The 21053-nt window shown below is 39.9% G+C and overlaps 1 protein-coding gene across 3 annotated transcripts; it reads right to left on the bottom strand.

Moving 5' to 3' along the window:
• Positions 1 to 1822: 1822 nt before the first annotated feature.
• LOC119481950 (equilibrative nucleoside transporter 2) lies at positions 1823 to 20849 on the bottom strand. 3 transcript variants are annotated; one of them, XM_037759274.1, is made up of 14 exons: positions 20396 to 20849; positions 12637 to 12693; positions 11904 to 11985; positions 10969 to 11114; positions 9636 to 9775; positions 9383 to 9517; positions 9059 to 9156; positions 8716 to 8785; positions 7573 to 7784; positions 7328 to 7430; positions 7163 to 7248; positions 6739 to 6938; positions 2858 to 4748; positions 1823 to 2715 (listed from the first exon to the last, which is right to left on the bottom strand). In XM_037759274.1, the coding sequence occupies exons 2-13, from the start codon at positions 12666 to 12668 to the stop codon at positions 4637 to 4639; spliced, it is 1416 nt and encodes a 471-aa protein (XP_037615202.1). In that variant the 5' UTR covers positions 12669 to 12693; positions 20396 to 20849; the 3' UTR covers positions 1823 to 2715; positions 2858 to 4636. The 3 variants fall into 3 exon arrangements, with proteins under 3 accessions (XP_037615202.1, XP_037615201.1, XP_037615203.1); XM_037759273.1 differs by having other exon boundaries at positions 2605 to 2778; XM_037759275.1 differs by having other exon boundaries at positions 2606 to 2778; positions 3554 to 4748.
• Positions 20850 to 21053: the final 204 nt, after the last annotated feature.

Raw genomic sequence — 21053 nt, 5'->3', positions numbered from 1 at the left:
AACACCTGCAACCATAGACACATATATACATAGACGCCGCATCCAGCGATACGTCAACGGGGTGCCATATTGGACAGGGCAAGACTGACCTCTAACCTTGTATAGATAAGTCAATATAAAGATTATAAACCCTTTAACTCATTTAAATTGGGTGAGAAATGTAGACGTTATAGTACTTTTTATACAGAAAAACGGACCCGTTCACTTGTCTGTGTTTCCAGGCCAGTCTTGCCCTGTCCAATATGGCGCCCACGTTTACGTACGATCTAGTAGTCAATGCGACGTCTATGTATATGTATGAACGTCTACGCCTGCAACTATGTTGTGAGCACTGCCTGAGAACTACCCAGACCCACAATCTTTATACAAGATGCTTAAAAGTAGAAAGAAAATTTGAAATAAACAATAAAGAGTTGCATTCTCCTGACCCGCATCGGTTTCCTGACCTTGAAGCATGACATTGAATTACACATAAGGCTCACATTGCCATATTTCATTTGTTGTAAACCATCAACTCGAATAAATAAATACACGTTTGTTCTGTTCAGATTGGAAAATTCCCACTAGATGTGAATACAGCACAAATCAAGTCAAGAATAAGTCCTATTATAAAACATCGCTCCCTTCATTAGGACCCAGCCCTTGGTGCATTTTGAAGTAGCAGCTGTCACAACACCTCATACAGTAAACCACTCGGGAATCTTTTCTTTTACAGATTCAGTAAATAAAAATGAATGTTAAGTGTATAAATCAAGGCTTATAAAGTAAAACAATGTTGTGATGCTGATCATAAACAAACAAATCTATCTGGAAGTCAGTTCCTATACATGTGAAGACGTCTCACAATCCCAACAAAACAAATGATTTACGTCATTGAGCTTGGCACATTGGTAGCAATGTCTAAACAAATCCAATACTGTTTGACAGTTAAATTTGTACAATACAATACAACTCATAGTATAGTCTGTCGAAAAAAAGTCATAGTATAGTATGTCAAAAAAAAAAAAAGTTATGGTATGTCGAAAAAAAAAAAAAGTCATAGTATAGTATGTCGGAAAAAAAAAAAAAATTCATATTATAGTATATCGGAAAAAAAAAAAGTTATGGTATGGTATGTCGAAAAAAAAAAAAAAAGTCATAGTATAGTATGTCGAAAAAAAAAAAAAAGTCATATTATAGTATATCGGAAAAAAAAAAAATTTATGGTATGGTATGTCGAAAAAAAAAAAAAGTTATGGTATGTCGAAAAAAAAAAAAAGTCATAGTATAGTATGTCGGAAAAAAAAAAAAAAGTCATATTATAGTATATCGGAAAAAAAAAAAGTTATGGTATGGTATGTCGAAAAAAAAAAAAAGTTATGGTATGTCAAAAAAAAAAAAAAGTCATAGTATAGTATGTCGGAAAAAAAAAAAAAAGTCATATTATAGTATATCGGAAAAAAAAAAAGTTATGGTATGGTATGTCGAAAAAAAAAAAAAGTTATGGTATGTCAAAAAAAAAAAAAGTCATAGTATAGTATGTCGAAAAAAAAAAGTCAGTATAGTATGTCAAAAAAAAAAAAGTTATGGTATGTCGAAAAAAAAAAAAAAAGTCATATTATAGTATATCGAAAAAAAAAGTTATGGTATGGTATGTCGAAAAAAAAAAAAAAAAAAAAAGTCATAGTATAGTATGTCGAAAAAAAAAAAAGTCAGTATAGTATGTCAAAAAAAAATAAAAAAGTTATGGTATGTCGAAAAAAAAAAAGACAGTATATCGAAAAGGAAAAAAAAGTCATAGTATAGTATGTCGAAAAACTTTCTACATGATCAGACTTTTTTTTTTTTTTAAATGGCTTACAGCAACAGCAGCATCACCACATCGGTACATTTAGTAACCCAACAGCAGCTGCCAGCTGTTCTCAGGAGAAGTGTAAAGATTTAAAAGAACTGAAAGTAAACCCACTTTATGTATTGAGCCGAGAGCTGCATCATTGCTTCAGTGCCAGTAGAAGAATGTGGTCATACTGATATAACCTGTTAACCTGAACTCTGGCATGTGGCACCGAAAAAATCACCAGGTGCTGCAAACTCCATTTCCTGTCCGTCGGTAGCATCCTATGACCTCACAATGTCACAACAAACTTTTTACAGCGAAGGAAGTGAAGCTGTGAAGAGCCTCCAGTCTTTGACCAGTAGATGGCAATAGGAGTCTTGATGCTGGAGAGACACAACTGATGCTGCAGCTTTGTGTTGCTGCACTGGAGAGAAGGCCAGGAGGTGAAGATAAACAGGAAGTGGCTAAATGTCCCATGAGCATGGAGGAATTATAAAATAATGGGCTCCTGGGGACCGACAAGTTAAAGGCCCCCTTACCTCTCCTACGAAGGAGCGAGACCCCCAGACCGATAGAGACACAAAACGACTACAAACAACTACAAAGATCCGTGGTTACATTGAGTCTCTTTATAGTAGTTTTGTGGTAGTTTTGCGTCTCCTTGTTGTCCTTTTAGGTCTTTTTGTGTCCCTTTATGGTAGTTTTGTGTCTCATTGTGGTAATTTTGCGTCTCTGTGGTAGTTTTGTGTCTCTTTGTGGTCGTTTTAGGTCTTTTTGTGGTAATTTGAGGTAATTTTGAGTCTCTTTATGGTAGTTTTGTAGTATTTTTGCGTCTCGTTTTTGTCCTATTACGTCTTTTTGTGGTCATTTTGAGTCTCTTTATGGTAGTTTTGCGTCTCCTAGTTGTCCTTTTACATCTTTTTGTGGTCATTTAGAGTCTCTTTATAGTAGTTTTGCGTCTCCTTGTTGTCCTTTGAGGTAACTTTGAGTATCTTTATGGTAGTTTTATAGTATTTTTGCGTCTCGTTGTTGTCCTTTTACGTCTTTTTGTGGTAATTTTGAGTCTCTTTAAGGTAGTTTTGTAGTATTTTTGCGTCTCGTTGTTGTCCTTTTACGTGTTTTTGTGGTAATTTTGAGTCTCTTTATGGTAGTTTTGCGTCTCCTAGGTTTCCTTTTACATCTTTTTGTGGTCATTTTGAGTCTCTTTATGGTAGTTTTGTGGTAGTTTTGCGTCTCCTTGTCCTTTTAGGTAACTTTGAGTCTCTTTATGGTAGTTTTTGTAGTATTTTTGCGTCTCGTTGTTGTCCTTTTACGTCTTTTTGTGGTAATTTTGAGTCTCTTTGTGGTAGTTTTGCGTCTCCTTGTTGTCTTTTTAGGTCTTTTTGTGGTAATTTTGAGTCTCTCTATGGTAGTTTTGTAGTATTTTTGCGTCTCCTTGTTGTCCTTTTACGTATTTTTGTGGTAATTTTGAGTCTCTTTATGGTAGTTTTGTAGTATTTTTGCGTCTCCTTGTCCTTTTACGTCTTTTTGTGGTAATTTTGAGTCTCTCTATGGTAGTTTTGTAGTATTTTTGCGTCTCCTTGTCCTTTTACGTCTTTTTGTGGTAATTTTGAGTCTCTTTATGGTAGTTTTGTAGTATTTTTGCGTCTCCTTGTCCTTTTACGTCTTTTTGTGGTAATTTTGAGTCTCTCTATGGTAGTTTTGTAGTATTTTTGCGTCTCGTTGTTGTCCTTTTACGTCTTTTTCTGGTAATTTTGAGTCTCTTTATGGTAGTTTTGCATCTTTTTCTGGTAATTTTGAGTCTCTTTATGGTAGTTTTGTAGTGTTTTTGCGTCTCGTTGTTGTCCTTTTACATCTTTTTGTGGTCATTTTGAGTCTCTTTATGGTAGTTTTGCGTCTCCTTGTTGTCCTTTAAGGTCTTTTCGCGGTAATTTTGTGTCCCTCTACGGTAGTTTTGCGTCTCCTTGTTGTCCTTTGAGGTCTTTTTGCGGTCATTTTGTGTCCCTTTATGGTAGTTTTGTGGTTCTTTGTGGTAATTGTGTTCTATTTGTGGTCATGTTGCATCTTTGTGGTAGTTTTGCGTCAATTTGTGTCAGTTTTTTGTCTCTGTGGTCGTCTCTTTCTGTAGTCTATACGGTAATTTGATTGACTTTCCAACAAGAAACATAATTCATACATATCCATGAGGCAGGTCAATAACCTTTTTGTTTGTTCTACTTCTGTAACAGAACCGTTTCATTAGAAAATACCAAATAAGAAAAATACATCAAAATTACCTAATGTAATAAATCCAACAAAACATAATCATTCAAGCCATCAATCAAATAATAAAAAAATACAGGATACTGCCCTGAATCTACTTGCAACAAACCTAAAATTAAACATAAATATAAATCTAAAAAAGTATAGAGACACAACAGTCAACACAAAAAAAACAAATCCAACAGAATCGATTGGATGAGAGCTGCACAGAGAGGAAACGTGTTCCAACCTGTGTGTTCAGGTTAGCAGCAGGTAACAGAACCGGCAGTTATTTCCCTTATTCCTACTTTGAAAGGGAACCTCGTTAGTCATTTATGAACAATACCCCTTCCTGAGCAGTGTTTGTACAGCGTCACTTAGGGTGCTTGGTTGTCAGGGCTCGTCATGCCAAAACACACACAGCACCTGACAGGAAAATAACCCAGAGAAGGTCGTCCAGGAGGGGCACATGGACAAAAACACCCAGGTATCATATTCCCCCTCCGAGTGTGTGTGAAAGTATTCTAGTGTCTATGCAGCGCTGTGTGTGTGTGTGTGTGTGTGTGTGTGTGTGTGTTACTAGACCAGAGCTCGGAGAGGGAAGGATATGGCGGCTCCTATGGACAGACCCAGGGCTAAGAAGAAGGTCATCAGGGCTCCCGTGGTCTCGGCGTCCTTCGACTCCACCAACCTGAGGAGAGAACAGGTGGGAACAGGAGATCAAGGTCCAAGTCTTGGCTATTGTGTTTGTGTGTCACGGTTACCCAAAGTTGCCATGACGATCCCCAGCTAGAACAATGGGTGATTTTTTAACACACCTTGTTGGTGCGTTCAAGGACACTCAGAGAGTCAAGGGTTGGCTGCTGCGTAGCACAGTATTCATGAGATATACAGTGCCGTGAAAAAGTATTTGCCCCCTTCCTGATTTCTTATTTTTTTGCATATTTGTCACACTTAAATGTTTCAGATCATTAAACAAATTTTAATATTAGACAAAGATAACCCAAGTAAACACAAAATGCAGTTATAAAATAATGATTTCATTTATTAAGGGAAAAAGCTATCCAAACCTACCTGGCCCTATGTGAAAAAGTAATTGCCCCCCCCTTGTTAAATCATGAATTAACTGTGATCAACCACATGTTTTGGAAAGCTGAGTTCAATTTCACCAGCCACACCCAGGCCAGACCTGTTCAATCAAGAAACCACTTAAATAGAACCTGTCTGACAAAGTTACGTAGGCTAAAAGATCTCAAAAAGCAGCACATCATGCCGCGATCGAAAGAAATTCAAGAACAGATGAGAAACAAAGTCATTGACATCTATCAGTCTGGAAAGGGTTACAAAGCCATTTCTAAGGCTTTGGGACTCCAGCAAACCAAAGTGAGAGCCAAGAGTTCCAAGGCGAAAACCACTGCTGACTAAAAAGAACACAAAGGCTCGTCTCCCTTTTGCCAAAAACCATCTTGATGATCCCCAAGACTTTTGGGGAAATATTCTGTTGACTGATGAGACCAAAGCTGAACTTTTTGGAAGGTGTGCGTCTCGTTACATCTGGCGTAAAACTAACACAGCATTTCATAAAAAGAACATCATATCAACGGTCAAACATGGTGGTGGTAGTGTGATGGTCTGGGGCTGCTTTGCTGTTTCAGGACCTGGACGACTTGCCATAATTGATGGAACCATGAATTCTGCTCTCTACCAGAAAATCCTGAAGGAGAATAACCGGCCATCAGTTCGTGACCTCAAGCTCAAGCGCCCTTGGGTTATGCAGCAGGACAATGATCCGAAACACACCAGCAAGTCCACCTCTGAATAGCTTAAAAAAAACAAAATGAAGGTTTGATCTAGATGGTTTTGGTGGGAGTTGCAGAGTGTTGAAGATATATATATATATATATATATATATAAATGATATAAACGACTACAAGCAACTACAAACGTTTTTCGTCTTTGCTGTAGTTTTATGTCAATTTGTGGTAGTTTCGCATTCATTTGTGGTTGTTTTGCATTTTTTGTAGTCATTTTGCGTCTCTTTGTGGTAGTTTTGAAACTCTTTTTGGTAGTTTTGCCTTAATTTGTGGTAGTTTTGCATCAATTTGTGGTAGTTTTGCCTTAATTTGTGGTAGTTTTGCATCAATTTGTGGTAGTTTTGCCTTAATTTGTGGTAGTTTTGCATTCATTTGTAGTTGTTTTGCATCTTTTTGTGGTAGTTGTGGGTCTATTTGCTGTCATTTTTCGTCTCTTCGTGGTAGTTGTGTGTCTATTTTTGGTAGTTTTGCGTCTGTTTGTGGTCATTCTCCATCATAAATACATATTTTTCAACAGCGACGTCTCTTTCCAGAATTCATGACCCGGTTACTCAAGATAATCCACAGACCTTGTCGTGAGCAGTTTCACGTAGGAACTATTTTCCTTCGACCGAACTACACCCTCCAACCGTATCACCGCGCAGAAGGAAACATGCATCTATACTGCTAGCTCACCTAGCACCACTTGAGCTAGCTCAGCCGAGAAGGACGCCATTATTGTTAACATCTCACGGATCCAACGTTTAAAGTCAACGCTGACTTTTGGTTTCACACGGGACACGAACACCAGTCTCCTGTTAAAGCCCTGCAGTTGTCGTTGTGGATTGATATTGACACATGATGTATTGTCACATCTATTCAACTCACTGTGGTGCGTAGGACATGGAAAGGGAGACGAAGTAGCCGCTGGACAACGAGAAGAGAGTCATGATGATGGCGAAAACAGCATCGTGGCTGAAGTAGACAGGAAGGTAGGAGCGATTCTGGACGTTACAGAGCATCAGCAGGGGGATGAACACCACCCTGGAGACAACTAGCGCCGGGAACAGACGGGACTCTTTACAGGGCTGCAGAGGAGAAAAGGAAGATAATATGGAGGGTATGAGGGGCGTTGAAAGCATTTAATGACATCAGGTAGAAAGAGAAGTGGATTTGGAACAGGATGGTTTTATAAAAAACAGCACAGTAGAAGGGGGGAAAGCAAAAATGTAAATGAATCAAACGATAATATTCATAATATAATAAAGATATATAAAGAGTAGGTGTAGAAAGGATCTTATCAGTTACTCACCCAACGTACGACGGTGGTGACGGTCCGGCCGATCCAGTCGTTGAGGTTGAAAATCAAGAAGCAGCACACTGAGATGAAGAAGCGCTCTGAAAGGAGGATGTTAAAGTTTACACGAGAGATAGATGTATGTTGTAATCATTAACTGGAACTGAGGCGAGGTCATACCCCATTTTCCTGGGAACGAGGTCCTGACATCTACAGTGACGGCAGGGAAGACGGACAGAGTGACTGTGAACACAAACGTCACGCAGAACGCCATCACCCAGATCTAAAACATGAAAGAAAACTATTAAAGATTTTAGTCCAAACTATACCTTAAAGTAAATGACTAATTACCGAGTCACGCCTATCACATAACATTTGATTTTCTCAGGTAAACTATCCTCGTAACATCAAACCACCGGGTTCACCTTTTTGAAGACCTCTGTGACCGAGAGCTTAGCTTGTCCCTTCTCGACCTGCTCCAGTGACAGGAAGGCCTGCTTCGGCCCGTCTGGACTGGGGTCTGCCTCTGTCACCTCGTCTACCTCAGATGCACCGCCACCCTTGGGTGTGCTGCTGGCCACTGTGCCGTTGGCGTTGGCGTGGCCGTTGGGCTTGCCGTTCTCCACCGTGCTGCTCTCTGCAATTGGACACGTACAAATTATTCCAAAAAGAGTCTGAAACCGGTTCCTACATGCCGACTTAACCAGCTGCTCTTACTGACGACATGTTCGTCATGGAAAACGCTTCAATGTCAGTTCCGTGTGACTACCAGAACAAACATTTACTCAATCTAAGATAAATATTGAATCTATTCTACTCTATTATCATACAGACGTCAACAACATAAAGTAAATAGATTGTATTTAGGATCAAATACACCCTACCTCTAGCCTAGAAAACAGTAGACATGTTTATGTGATTGTAAAGTGTTGTATATTTATACATATATATATATACATATATATATATATGTATATATATACATATATATATATGTATATATATATATATATATATATATATATATATATATATATATATATATATATATATATATATATATATATATATATATATATATATATGTATATATATACACAACATATATTTATTACTTTTTACCCCAATCGGCAGCTATAACCCTGTAATTTATTATATATTCAACTATGCAACACTGACTTAACAATGCAATCAATCAGCTTAAAGAAGGGTGCTTCACTGAGCTGTGAGTTCACTCCTCCGCAGAGTGGGAGGGTGTAGGGACCGGACTGAGTCTGTGTGGGCCTCTATGAGTCTAACAAGCTCCGTCTTTGTCTGGGCACTGCCAGGACGCTAATTGGATAAACAGAGGGTCAACTCACTTAACGAGATAATGTTCCACTAAATTGATTTGATTTCACCGGAGAGTGAGGCACAGAATTGTAGAAAAGCAAACAGATGTTCTCTCGCTGTCAGACATGAATGTTTGATGATCTATAAAATGTTAAAGAGCTTGTACTAACGTCTCCCTGTGGTGTCAACTTGTGGAGACAAATGACATTAATTTGTGTGAAAAGCCAAAATCCCACCTTTCAGCATCTCGTCCTCGGTGTCCGCCTCATACTTGCTGCTTTTCTTCAGATAATACTGAGCAAACTCCTGCGTGGAAACACCAGACAGTGTCAGACAAATCAGCTGAAATACAACAAGTCAACTAATAACAAATATGACTTATGAGGTTGTGGCTAATACATCTGTAGACTAGATCAAGATGGAGTTTAGTGACACTCCAGAAAAGTATTTTTCTTGACTAACTCGGACAAAAGTGAACGAGTAAATTCATATATAATAACAAAGAGATGATGCTCTAGTTTAGGTGAGGCTGAATGGATTATGGGTAATGTAGTCGTGCAGAGCTGGGAGCTGACTGACCAGGCGGTGCAGCAGCACGTAGCTGAAGAGTGTGACCAGTGTCCCAACACATGGCGTGATGAAGTAGCCCAACGCTGCTGTGTCAGATTTTGCATCACCTGAGTGACAAACACACAGTTAGTTAGTTAGTTAGTGAGCTAATTCTGGGAGAGAGAGACGTAGCAGATAAATGAAAACACCTGTTCAAAACATGACCTGCGTCTTTGAAATGGAACAGAGTGTGTTGTGCGGCGTCATGCTGATTTGACAAGTCCACTTTGAATGTCCTTTGTTACTAAGCAACCGGGGATTAGGCACCCGGCGGTGTGTATGTAGGTGGCTCACTGGCTATGGCTAGCAGCATGGCGATGGCAGCGAAGGTCCCGGCGAGGCCCTGGCCGCTCATGAAGATGCTGCTGTACTTCTGAGGCAGCAGACCCACCAGGCCAAACAGACTGCCCTGCAGCACGGCTCCAAACGCTGGGGAGAAGGAGCGTCGCGTCATTTCATTAAACTGACTACGGAGAAGGAGCTCATACAACCCCACTTATAAGAAAAACCTTTAACTCACATTTAACACACAGTCACACTGACTTACAGTTGATGAACCAGATGGTAGCCATGGTGACGGAGAAGAAGCGGTCTTCATCCATGGGCACTTTGACCAGCACTGCTGTGAGGATGAAGAGCAGCAGGACACAAATCAGGCTACCTGCGATCCTTATTGCCTCCGATATCCTGAAACAAGAAACACCCACATCAGTGATTTAAACCGAGAACGCACTCTACATCAAACTGGACGGGACGGAGAGGAGTATTTTGTCGTCATACATGCAACTTTGTAACGGCAAATACCTCATGTCTAGAGCAAATGCCCAACACTAATTACTAGGGCTGATGATGCGCCTATCTCCTGAGTCGATACTTTCACAATACTTGGGTGCCGATTCGATATGTATTGATTTATTATTTCTTAACTTTTTTTAACACTAGACCATAGGAAAAAGTTGAATCATAGACTTCTTGAGACTTTTACTTCGGAAAATATCTAAATGAATCCAGTAAAATGTTTGATTTTCAGCATGTATGTAGTCAGAGATGTCCTGAAGTCAAATTAATCAGTCATTGTCGGGCATTTATTTATTAATATTAGGCATTTATTAATACATTTCCCTCACAAATTAGTGGTGTTTTCTTTTTAATTTATAAGACACATGCAATGTTTTATACTCTGGTGAATATAATCCAATCAATCTTATTTCCATATATGTATTTTGTATATACAGTTCCCTTTGTTAACACCTTACTTTGAAAACCGGACGTAGTCCCACATGTCTACTTCCTCTAACTTCTCCAAGTCCGTCTCTAGCTCTCCCGTCAGCGTCGTTCTCTTTATACATCCATGGTCAGCTCCATCGGGGCCGTTTGAATGCATTTAACATAAATGTCAGTATATGGGTGCTCTACAGTTGTAGCGTCGGCCCATTTGATCACAGAGATGAGAGTGACGGTCGGCTCGACCGCACGTTACCGCAATACGATAACGTTTCCTGTCCGTGACAGAGTTAGCGTGCAGCTTTAGCCGTGATGTCTAGCTCTGCTTTTCCTGCAATGTGTGAAACCCAAAGTGTTTCCATCCTTAACTGGATGTGTAGTGTTTACCAGTTTGGATTTAAAATGGGAGGGTGCAGGTGGATCCTCCGCCGTTTTCTACTTTGTCGCTTCGGCTCGCTGTGGTTTGTTTTGGTTGACGGATACGGAACGGATATGACGTCACGTTACTCTGACTACAACAATAAAAGCGGTAACTTCCTTCTACCTCCACATAGACTCAAATGAAGCAAATATATCGATTCTGGCGTTAAAGAAATCGATTTCAAAATCGTAAAAAAAAACATGAACATGAATTAACGTCTAACCCTGTCACTGACCTCTGGTAGAGGAAGGAGTTGAGCAGGGTGAACAGCAGCAGGGGCAGCTGGGATAACAAAGTCATCCAGTTGTTGAAGTAGTACTCCTTGCGGACCACCGTGGTGCCGTTGCTCCATTCTGTCGTGTTTAGGCGACCTTGGAAATACTGCAAACCCAGAGCAAACGAGACAGATGTTGGATTATCACATATCTGCACATACATCTTTACACGCAAACATATACTATATTAACCAACGATGGGAAATAAGTCATTGTCTTCAGCGTACATGTCCAGCACCAAACATCAGACAAAGTTAGTAACTAGCTGGTAAACACAGTGGAGCATTTAGCAGTTGCTGGTGAAAAACTCAAACATGTGGATCATGTGTTCTGGTGCGGTGACACATAAACCCAAAGTCATATGATAGACTGTGTGGGTTTATGGGCCCCTATGAGTCATTACAATTTAACACCCTACACCCAAGTCTGCATAACACACCAACAAGTCACTTAAACCACTCGCACTACAAAACACTAATTTGACTAATCCAATCCATCACGTACACTTATGTTACATACTATACTTTTTTTTTTCTTGTATTACATAAACAGCTTATTGTCCCATGAGACCATTATCATCCGATCCATGCATCCAGCATGTGATTCTTTAAGAGGTTTAAGTCGTGAACCACCAGACCAACAAGTTCCTTCATCTGCCTGGGAAAATGATGAGATACTCCCATACATTGGTACAAACCATGTCACACTAGCTTGTCTTGAAGGAGGTTAAATAAACTTATGCTAAATTTTGGTGAGGAAAAACTGGCATGGCCATTTTCAAGTTGTACTTGACCTGCTATCTCCCCCTAAAGACGCCCTGTACCCCTTTAAAAAAGACAAAAACGGGTCTATTGTGGGTCTTGGAGGGTTACATAAGTAATTGCCATGTTTTTACCAATGAGGCCGTCATGAAGAAGTTCCATGGTAGCAACGTTCCCAGGCCCAGAATGAAGAAAGAGATCCCCACCAGGTAGCCCCTGTAGATGGGAAGTAAAGTGTGTTACATGTAAAAAAGGGTTTACAGTATACAGCAAGGATACTTCCCAAGCTGGATTTCAGCTAACTTCATACACACAGGAGACTGACATGTTAACCAGCAGTGTAATTTGTAATTTGATCCCATTGATATCAGCCTCACTGTTTACTGTTCACCCTCCTACAAGCTGTAACAGGCAGGCTTGGAGGGTAATACATGGAACGGTAGTATCGGAAAAATCATGAGAGCGAAACTCTGATGTCTGACTGCAAGTAAATGCAGCGAGGGATGACGCTCCCAGCTCCTGGAGGAAATACAAGTAGCCTACAGATCGGATCTAACAGGATGACATTTTTCCTGTGACTTCCTGTAAATTCAGTGAAGGATGCTGGAAATGGCTGGAAACTGTCCGACATGACTGCAGCTTTATGTCACCCACCCTTGCTGCTGCCGCCTGATCTTGTCTACTTTCCAGGCGAGGCGAAGTCCATCCCCAACGAGGCTATTTATTCACCGACAAATAAACTGTTCATACACTGCAAATTTCAGGAACTTAAAAAAAACAAACACAGAAACTGTGGTCGAGAGCAAAAACATCTCTGAGGAACTACGGTCGAGAGCAAATAGTTGGAAGTGAGAGTTTCAAACTCACCGGTCCTGAGGAGCATCTGTCCGTTCCTTCATCCTGATGTAGGACGTTCTGGTGAAACTGTGAGGGCAACAGGAGAGATCAAAGGTCAGCGGCATCTTCAAAGGTAACAGAGCGAGTAGTTTCTCTTCTAGACGCCCCTCTGCCAGCGTTTCACTACTTAGAGATGCAGGAATCCGTTTACAGTCTGGCAAGAGGCTGTGAAAAAAACATAGTGTCCAAAGAAGTACTGCAGTACAGCGGTCGGATATGCGTCTGGGAATTATGGAGGTATGTTCCATAAACCTTTAAGTATAAGCCCTTTTCACAGGAGCCGTTTTGACATGTCATTGCAGGGTAGACACAGGTGTAATTAATAACATTAATTGTGGTCCTGTTCCATTGAGGTGCAACAGGACCCTGGTATTGTGCACGCTGGCCAAAGGTACAAATGGAAAACTAAATTATTTCTATTCTGTTGTCATATTCTACCGAAATGGCCTGTGTTGAACAATAAAATATTATAAATATAACAAGCGTTTTCAGTCCAAAACGACGGCAGCGGCTGTTTCTATACTCTTTGTGTTGGCTCACTGGAACGGTTGCGACACACTAAATGTGGCTTGAACATAATTAATGTTATTAATTACACCTGTGTTTACCCTGCAATTACTGGTCAAAATGTCTGCTGTGAAAAGGACCTATTAGAATTAACTAAAATCTCTATCAACTTGCATACAGTACTTGCCAACCTTGAGACCTCAAAATTAAGGATTTGAAAACCAAAGTTTCAAAGACTTTGTTTCCTGCATTCTGTGGTCTTGAAAGAAAATAGCAAAAAAATAAGTACACTGCAACAAACCGCGTTGTGTCTGTCGTGAGCGTATATCTATCTATCTATGGCTGCGAGCAGCTGAAAGAACATTTGGTGTAGCTCTATTGTCGTCCGGTTGGAAACAGTAGGGCTTATACATGCTGTACAGTGCCAGAAACAGGTTGAGATAACAAAAAAAGGGGGGAAAAAAATTGAAAATCTGGAGAAAAACGTGACTCTCCCGGGAAAATCGGGAGGGTTGGCAAGTATATCAACTTGTAGTTTAATGTGAGTAGGCCACTGGGAACAGTAGGAGGGTATAGGCCCAATCAAATGACCCGACTAAGTGCAGTTTCAAAGACTTTCCATTGAGGCTTTGGCACAAGAACCAGCACCCTGAGGCTGGGAACAAATTGTCCCTCTTTAATGTTTGTGTCAGTCAAGAATCTGAGAGTCCACTGTGTACGCACCACAGGACTGGAAAAGGTACTGACCTACTCACTAGCAAAGCCATTTTTCCCCACTCACAGTATTGCCACTGGCAGTATACGGTGTGGCTGCTTTGCTTGTTTTGACTTGTTGACTAACAGAGCTAGACTCACATTTACCCTGGAGTTTGCACTAGTTCTCAAATCACAGCTCATAAACACGCAACTAATCTTACACAACATCGGAGTATGAAATTAATCTGTGTGTGATTTGCAGCTGTGGAGGAGGGTGTGGCTGCACAATACTTTTTTTTTCCACTGACTCCACCAGTATTTTTTTTGGCACGGAGAGTTTTCGGTTTCCATTTATTTGTCAGCGTTTGGTTCACTTCCCTAAACCTGCAAACCAACACCTCCTTCTTACTTCACACAAAAGCAGGTGTGACACAGACGTTGGTAACCAGACACACACACACAGACATCTGCTTCATTCTCAGAGGACACTATGACAGCACATGCTGTGAAATTACACACAAGTTGAGTCAACTCATCACTTTCCATGGATCACAGGGCATACATAATGTCACCACCTTGGATAGCCAAGTTAAAATAAGAAAACCTGTTTTCTCTCTCTGGTGATATTGTTGGTTGCACAGCTACGCTTCCGCCATTTTGGACTGAAAGCGACGACCGGACGCCAGTAAAACGTACGTCTATAAAGTGCCGTACAAAAGTAAAAACAAAATGATTTCTATTCTATTGTTATATTCTACCAAAATGGCCTGTTTCAACAATTAAATATTATAAATATAACACTGCAGCTGGCGCGAGGCACAAATCTTGTCGGTTAACGGTTAATAATCGGTTAACGAGGGTCGGTTATCGGTTAAGAACATTTTTCAAAATTAGCATCCCTAGACCCAATCAAATGAGATCACACTGGTATCGAATCGAATCGTTACTCGGTATCGGTCGATACCACAAGTTCAGGTATCGGAACTGGTATCGGGAAGGAAAAAACGGTATCGGATCATCTCTACTAACTAGACCGCAACAATATTTTAGGCAGCTGAGCAGAATGAATTAGAGCTAGCTAGTGAATCATGGTGTTGTTGTGTTTTATTTCATCAAACACATCATCATGAAAGACAATAGACAGGATGGGAAGAGATATGACTCCGATGGTCACAGACAGTGCTTGGCTACGATTCAATTATAACGGACTGCCTGCTGCTTCAAAGCGCTCCTAATATAGCTTTGTTCCTCGGACTAAAACAAAGTCTGTGTTGTGGACAAAACCACTCTTACGTATCCAAACTAATATAATCAGTCAAATAACTAGCGGGGTCTGGCTTCTGTGTGTCTGAAACAAGGATGCACTGAAGGCAAACCCGCAAGGAGTCATATAAGGTCACAACTTAAACAGACATAACGGAGTCACAAAGGTTCTTCACAGCTCCGCTCTGTCAACAACAATATCAGCTGGTTTAATCTCACTAAGAGCCTGATATGAGCTAAATAAGTTTGCTTATATCAGGCATAAAGTTTGCTCCTACTTTGGCTGTTCAGGGTGATTATGGGTTGGATTCCTGGTTCAATAAAAATGTGAAATGAATGTGAAAAAGACTGTGGAATCGTTGGCTTAATATGTCAGAATACAGGATCAATAAGACGTTTTTTCTTTGGAGTAAATCACATAATGCTCCATTGACTACAGAACTTCATGCTTCATTTTTGAGGAAGCTGAATTATAATATATATGTATAGTTAATAATTTATCATGTAGCATGAACACAATTAGAAGAAAGTTGCTAGATTTGAAGAAAAATGGTCAAAAGATATATTGTTAAAACCAAAATGACGAACATATATTCAAATCAAGCACAATTATGGCGCCGAATCTTGTGTTCTGGCTAACTTATCAAGGAGTCAGAGGTCTTTAGTTGCACAGTTAAGAACAGGAATCCTTCCTCTGGCCCGTGAAGTTAGTAGATTTAAAAACATCCAGGAAGTTGAAAATGAATCACATTTCCTTCTGTATTGTCCAAACTATGATGAGTTACGAACTTCTATTATAAATGAAATGTCTGTTCAAAAAAATGTCATGATGGTTTATTTGTCTAGTATTATTTGTAATTTATACTGCTACTCTGGTTTCTGTCTTTTCTTTATTTTCAAAATAATGGTGCCTTGTAAGCCCGTTTGGGCTGGGCGTATTACTTATGCATGACACAATAATAATAAAATCAAATACAAAATACATTTCAGTCTCTTTTTTAGCTGAGCAAGCAAATATAAGATAAACCTTTATCGATGACCAGAGGAGAACTTTGGCTTTTGCAGCAGCAGCACAAGGTCACAATAAGCACAGATAAATAAAGAAAGTGGTGGCGTCACAAAACCAACCTCGTGGCTGCAGAAACTTCCCCCCCCGACAACAGATGAATGTGCACAGTGAGGCTGAAACAAGTGAGGTAACAATTAGCAAAATAGTGGAGGGGGATACTTTAACATTCAAGTCCCTTTCTCCATTTTCTTTAAGTCTTTCCAGCCCCCTCTTTCAGCACCAAAATATACAGAGCGGACGGGATTAGTGGTCTCATTGTTCCATGTGTGAGAGACTGCTACTTCAGCATTGACACAATCGTGCAAAACGTGAGAAAAAAAAGGTTATGTTCTGGGATTTGACAAACATGTTTGCCTTTGTAGGAAAACACATTCAAATGTATAGTACTCACTTATAGTAATTGACTAACACACACACTCAGATATTTCTTTTCAGTAGCAGAAATCAATCTGTGTCTAGAAAGCATTTTCTCTCCCGTGCGTTTCCACTGGTGGCACACAAAACTGTACCTCCAATGTTAGAAGACATTTATACATAATTATCCTCCGTCTACACACACAGACCAACAGTTAGCTGCTTGTGAGCAGAACCAATCTCTCTAAGTAAAATGGTGTCATTTGAGAGAGTCAGACCTGTGTCTAAGTGACTAATGGGGACAACACTTTTTGAAATTGATCCAGTATTGGAAGAGAACGCTGCAGGCGCTAAACGAGCTGTAATGTAACCATTCGGGGCACCCTGGTACCGTCAGTTTACGTCCACTAATAGTGTTTGTTTTTGCCACTGACAGGCTGATATTGACATGGATGTCTGACAAAGTGTCTGACAAAATTAAGGAAAGAACCCTACAGGGAAAGTAAATCTTTTTCTTCCTGTTTGTCATTGTGCCAAGTGTCTTGTTGCCAGAAGAGAGAAAGTGGTGAGAGGAGTGCTATAAGGGACATTGGTGTTGTCAGAGTTTATTGTAGTGGAGTACAGAAAGCGTAGCTTATGCGGGGGCACACAGTACACAAGAATCAAGCCGATTTTTGGGCTTGATTCCTCCCTCCCGACAACAGTCAGCAAAGCCCTGATTTTTTTATGGTTCTAAAGATTATCTTGCCAGATACTCCTGTGGTGTGAGCTGTGATGTTAAGAGTAGAAAGGAAGTCCATCCTGCAATTAATAATAAACATGTTCAATATTTACGATGGGATATCCTGTTGTGTGTGGGGAACCAAGAGGACAGCCGATGACGCAGTCACGTGGGAAAGAACGATAGCCAACTGAGAACCAAGCTGACTGAAGAAAGGACAACCACCGCCGTCATGTTGGCCGCAGCTAATGCATGAGCTAATGCATGAATGTTTGATCGTGAGATTTCCGTTTTGACATTCGTGACTCTTGTTGTTCATGATGGAATCTATTAGTGTGTCGTGTGCTGTTTTGGCCAAATCGTTGCTCTCCTCACACTACAGAAACAAAACTGTTAAATTGAACATAAAGTGTCGTTATGTGTGGGCTCTCTCACATTTTCAACATCTGTTAAGATTTGAAAAATCTTTTAGTGTGGGCCATCCTTTTGTGTTATCAAAACAATTTCCAATGTCATGGCTGAATATTGAGATGATTTAGAAAAATGTGGAGAAATGGGAAGCGAGAGACATTTAATTTCCCCGTAGGGTTCTTTCCTTAATGTTGTCAGACACTATAATAACAATCTGAGCCTGTCAGTGGCAAAAACAAACACTATTAGTGGACGTAAACTGACGGTACCAGGGTGCCCCGAATGGTTACATTACAGCTCGTTTAGCGCCTGCAGCGTTCTCTCCCAATACTGGATCAATTTCAAAAAGTGTTGTCCCCATTAGTCACTTAGACACAGGTCTGACTCTCTCAAATGACACCATTTTACTTAGAAAGATTGGTTCTGCTCACAAGCAGCTAACTGTTGGTCTGTGTGTGTAGACGGAGGATAATTATTATGTATAAATGTCTTCTAACATTGGAGGTACAGTTTTGTGTGCCACCAGTGGAAACGCACAGGAAAGAAAATGCTTTCTAGACACAGATTGATTTCTGCTACTGAAAAGAAACAGCTGAGTGTGTGTGTTAGGCAATTACTATAAGTGAGTTCTATAAGTTTAAGTGGGTTTTCCTTTGCGGCGTGGCGTAGCACGCTGACATGAATATGAATAATGAATAATGTTGTGGGATTATTCATTACTTCATGGGTTATTTGGGGATTTATACATTATTATTACATACTTATATAAACAAAAAGACAAAAAAAACAAAGCAATCGAATACTGATTTCGAGGTTGAATACCATGGCAAGTGTTGTCCCCATTAGTCACTTAGACACAAAAACATGGGAGAATAGGGTCCAGGTTGAAAAATACCGGTAGACGTGGTCCAGGAAGGTTAACAGAAAGTGGACGTAGACCAAAAACTTAATTATCAATCCACATCAAAATCTCTGGACTTCAGTTTAGGAATACTGGGTTAGTTCTTTCTGATATCTGCTGCTTAGTTCCTCACCTTACCTTACCTATAAATACTTTAAAAAGGGTTAGTCAGTCAAACCCTATAAAGGCCTGTGTTTCACTACTGCGTCACAGGAGATTGTTGCTCCTTACAATAAACCAGACTGAGTCACAAAGACCATGTGTTCATCAGATAGAAGGGGCCATGTAGCTATAAACAACAGGTAAACAGACTTACTGTACTAACATACTCTAAAACTGCAGTTTTAGAGCTAGACAGATATCATATGAAACTAAAAAACCTAAGGAATCCATCGGTACCAACCATGTCATACTAGCTTGTCACGAAGGAGGCTAAATAACGCTCCAAACTTATGCTAGATTTTGGCGAGGAAAAACTGGCAAGGGGTCCCTTGACCTCTGACCTCCAGATATGTGAATGAAAATGGGTTCTATGGGTACCCACGAGTCTCCCCTTTACGGACATGCCCACTTTATGATAATCACATGCAGTTTGGGGCAAAAAACTCGCAGTTTTTTCATGCAGTATAAATGTGTTATTTGTTAAAAATCTGTGTAACAAATGGTATCAACCCCAAAAATTGCTGCAACAATTTATGAGACATAATAGAGCATGAGGATGGACATCATATACTTCTATCACACTAAACCCTCATACACCTTTATTGTTTATTTTACATAATTAATGTTTATTTCTGATTTATGACTAAAAAATCAACTTGACACACAGTGCTGAGCAGCATCTCAAATTAATCTCCAGATTGTAGTGAGAACATTCTTTGAAACTTGACCTCACTGTATAAAATGACCTGTGGTGACCTCTAGGATAATCACAGCCTCATGGAACTTTACAGCCACAAACTAGAGACCTAGAGCATTCAGAGGATGGATGGCTTTCCTAGTTAGATTGACAATAAGGGGGTTTCTGAGCAGTTTACACAACAGAAGTGCTCGCCATCCAATCGTCGAAAAATGCAATTCTTGTAGAAATATTAAAAAATGTCAAAAGTTTTTGATCCCAAATCACAGCATGGCTTTTTCTATGGTGTTCCTCAAGGTCTTGGTGTCTTAATGTGGTATTTTGGAGGGATTATTGATCATTTTTATCAATTCTCGAGTGGTAAAAAAGGTTAAATTTAGCACCAAAATCTGTGTCACACATGGTATCAACCCCACACGTTGCTGCAACAACTTATGAGACACGAGAGAGCATGGGGATGACCATCATATACTTCTATCATAATGTTCTTATACACTTTTACTGAGCTGCATCTCAAATTAATCTCCAGGTTCCCAGCTTTCAGATGATGTACACCACTTCTATGTGACATCTACTGTTGACCTGCTGTCTCCCCCTAAAGACCCTCTGTAGCCCCCTAAAGAAGACAGTCTATTGTGGGTCTCAGCAGGACATGGACATGGTTTACAATACACCTGCTCCGTGAAGCAGAAAAGATAAAGGGAATTGTAGTAAATGAAACCAGGAATACCACAGTAAGTGTAGTAATAAAAGCACTGTAGTTTAACTAGCTAACTAACGTCTATGGTTTACTACGACATCCACATTAGTAACTGGAGACAAGAGAGGAAGGACGAGCCCTGTGTTCCATCATCACTTAACATTTAATAATCGAAAACACGACGTTAAACAATGTAAACACAACAGTAATATGTGTTCACATAACGTACGTTAGTTAGATACACTCACCTTGAGATCAACGGTTGGTCGCGTCACTGTATTCTCATAATGTTCCAACGTTCCAACGTTCGAATGTTCCAACGTTCCAACGTTCCAACGTTCCAAACGGTTAACGGATATTCAAACGGTTCAAAAAACACAAATGATTCAGCAGATTTATTAACGCTGTTCGTCGCCCATAACACGTGGCGGGAATGTACAAATGGTAGCTAGTTATGGTGGTTTATACACCAGCTCGGTGAGCTGTAGCATCTGACGTCGTATTGTATTCAGCTCCCCCCCGAAATAGAATGGCACAGAGCACTTCCGGGGTGTCGTGTCAAATTTGGTACCCCCGCCAGTTTGTGCCCCGTCTTTCGCGGGCATTTCACAGCAGGATGTGCAACTTTGTTTACATTTCATTTATTACATCTACCCTATTTTACAAGTACAATTACCTCTGTTTACATTACATCTATTTTTATATTTTATACCTCTAGTGTAACACTTCTGTTTCTATTTATTACCTGTTTTATTACTTTTACCTGTTATATGTTTTACCTGCCTCGTTTAGTCTAGTCAAGTATTTGTTTTAAATCACTGACCAGAAGTGGCAACTGTGAATCTTGTTGTATTTAATACAATGACAATACAGTTTTCTATTCTATTCTATTCTATTCTTTCACTG

Source organism: Sebastes umbrosus, chromosome 22 (assembly GCF_015220745.1).
Source record: "Sebastes umbrosus isolate fSebUmb1 chromosome 22, fSebUmb1.pri, whole genome shotgun sequence".
Taxonomy (NCBI): domain Eukaryota; kingdom Metazoa; phylum Chordata; class Actinopteri; order Perciformes; family Sebastidae; genus Sebastes; species Sebastes umbrosus.
Note: the sequence above shows the minus strand (reverse complement) of the source record. Positions and strands in the feature narration are given on the sequence as shown.

What these genes read in the sequence shown, in the direction of transcription:
- LOC119481950 (XM_037759274.1), bottom strand. Translation starts at nt 12,668, where the DNA reads ATGAAGGAACGGACAGATGCTCCTCAGGACCG. An exon ending in ACAGATGCTCCTCAGGACCG is followed by an intron (nt 11,986 to 12,636) that starts GTGAGTTTGAAA and finishes TCCCATCTACAG; the next exon opens with GGGCTACCTGGTGGGGATCT. An exon ending in TCCATGTCCTACGCACCACA is followed by an intron (nt 4,749 to 6,738) that starts GTGAGTTGAATA and finishes TTCTCTCCTCAG; the next exon opens with GTTGGTGGAGTCGAAGGACG.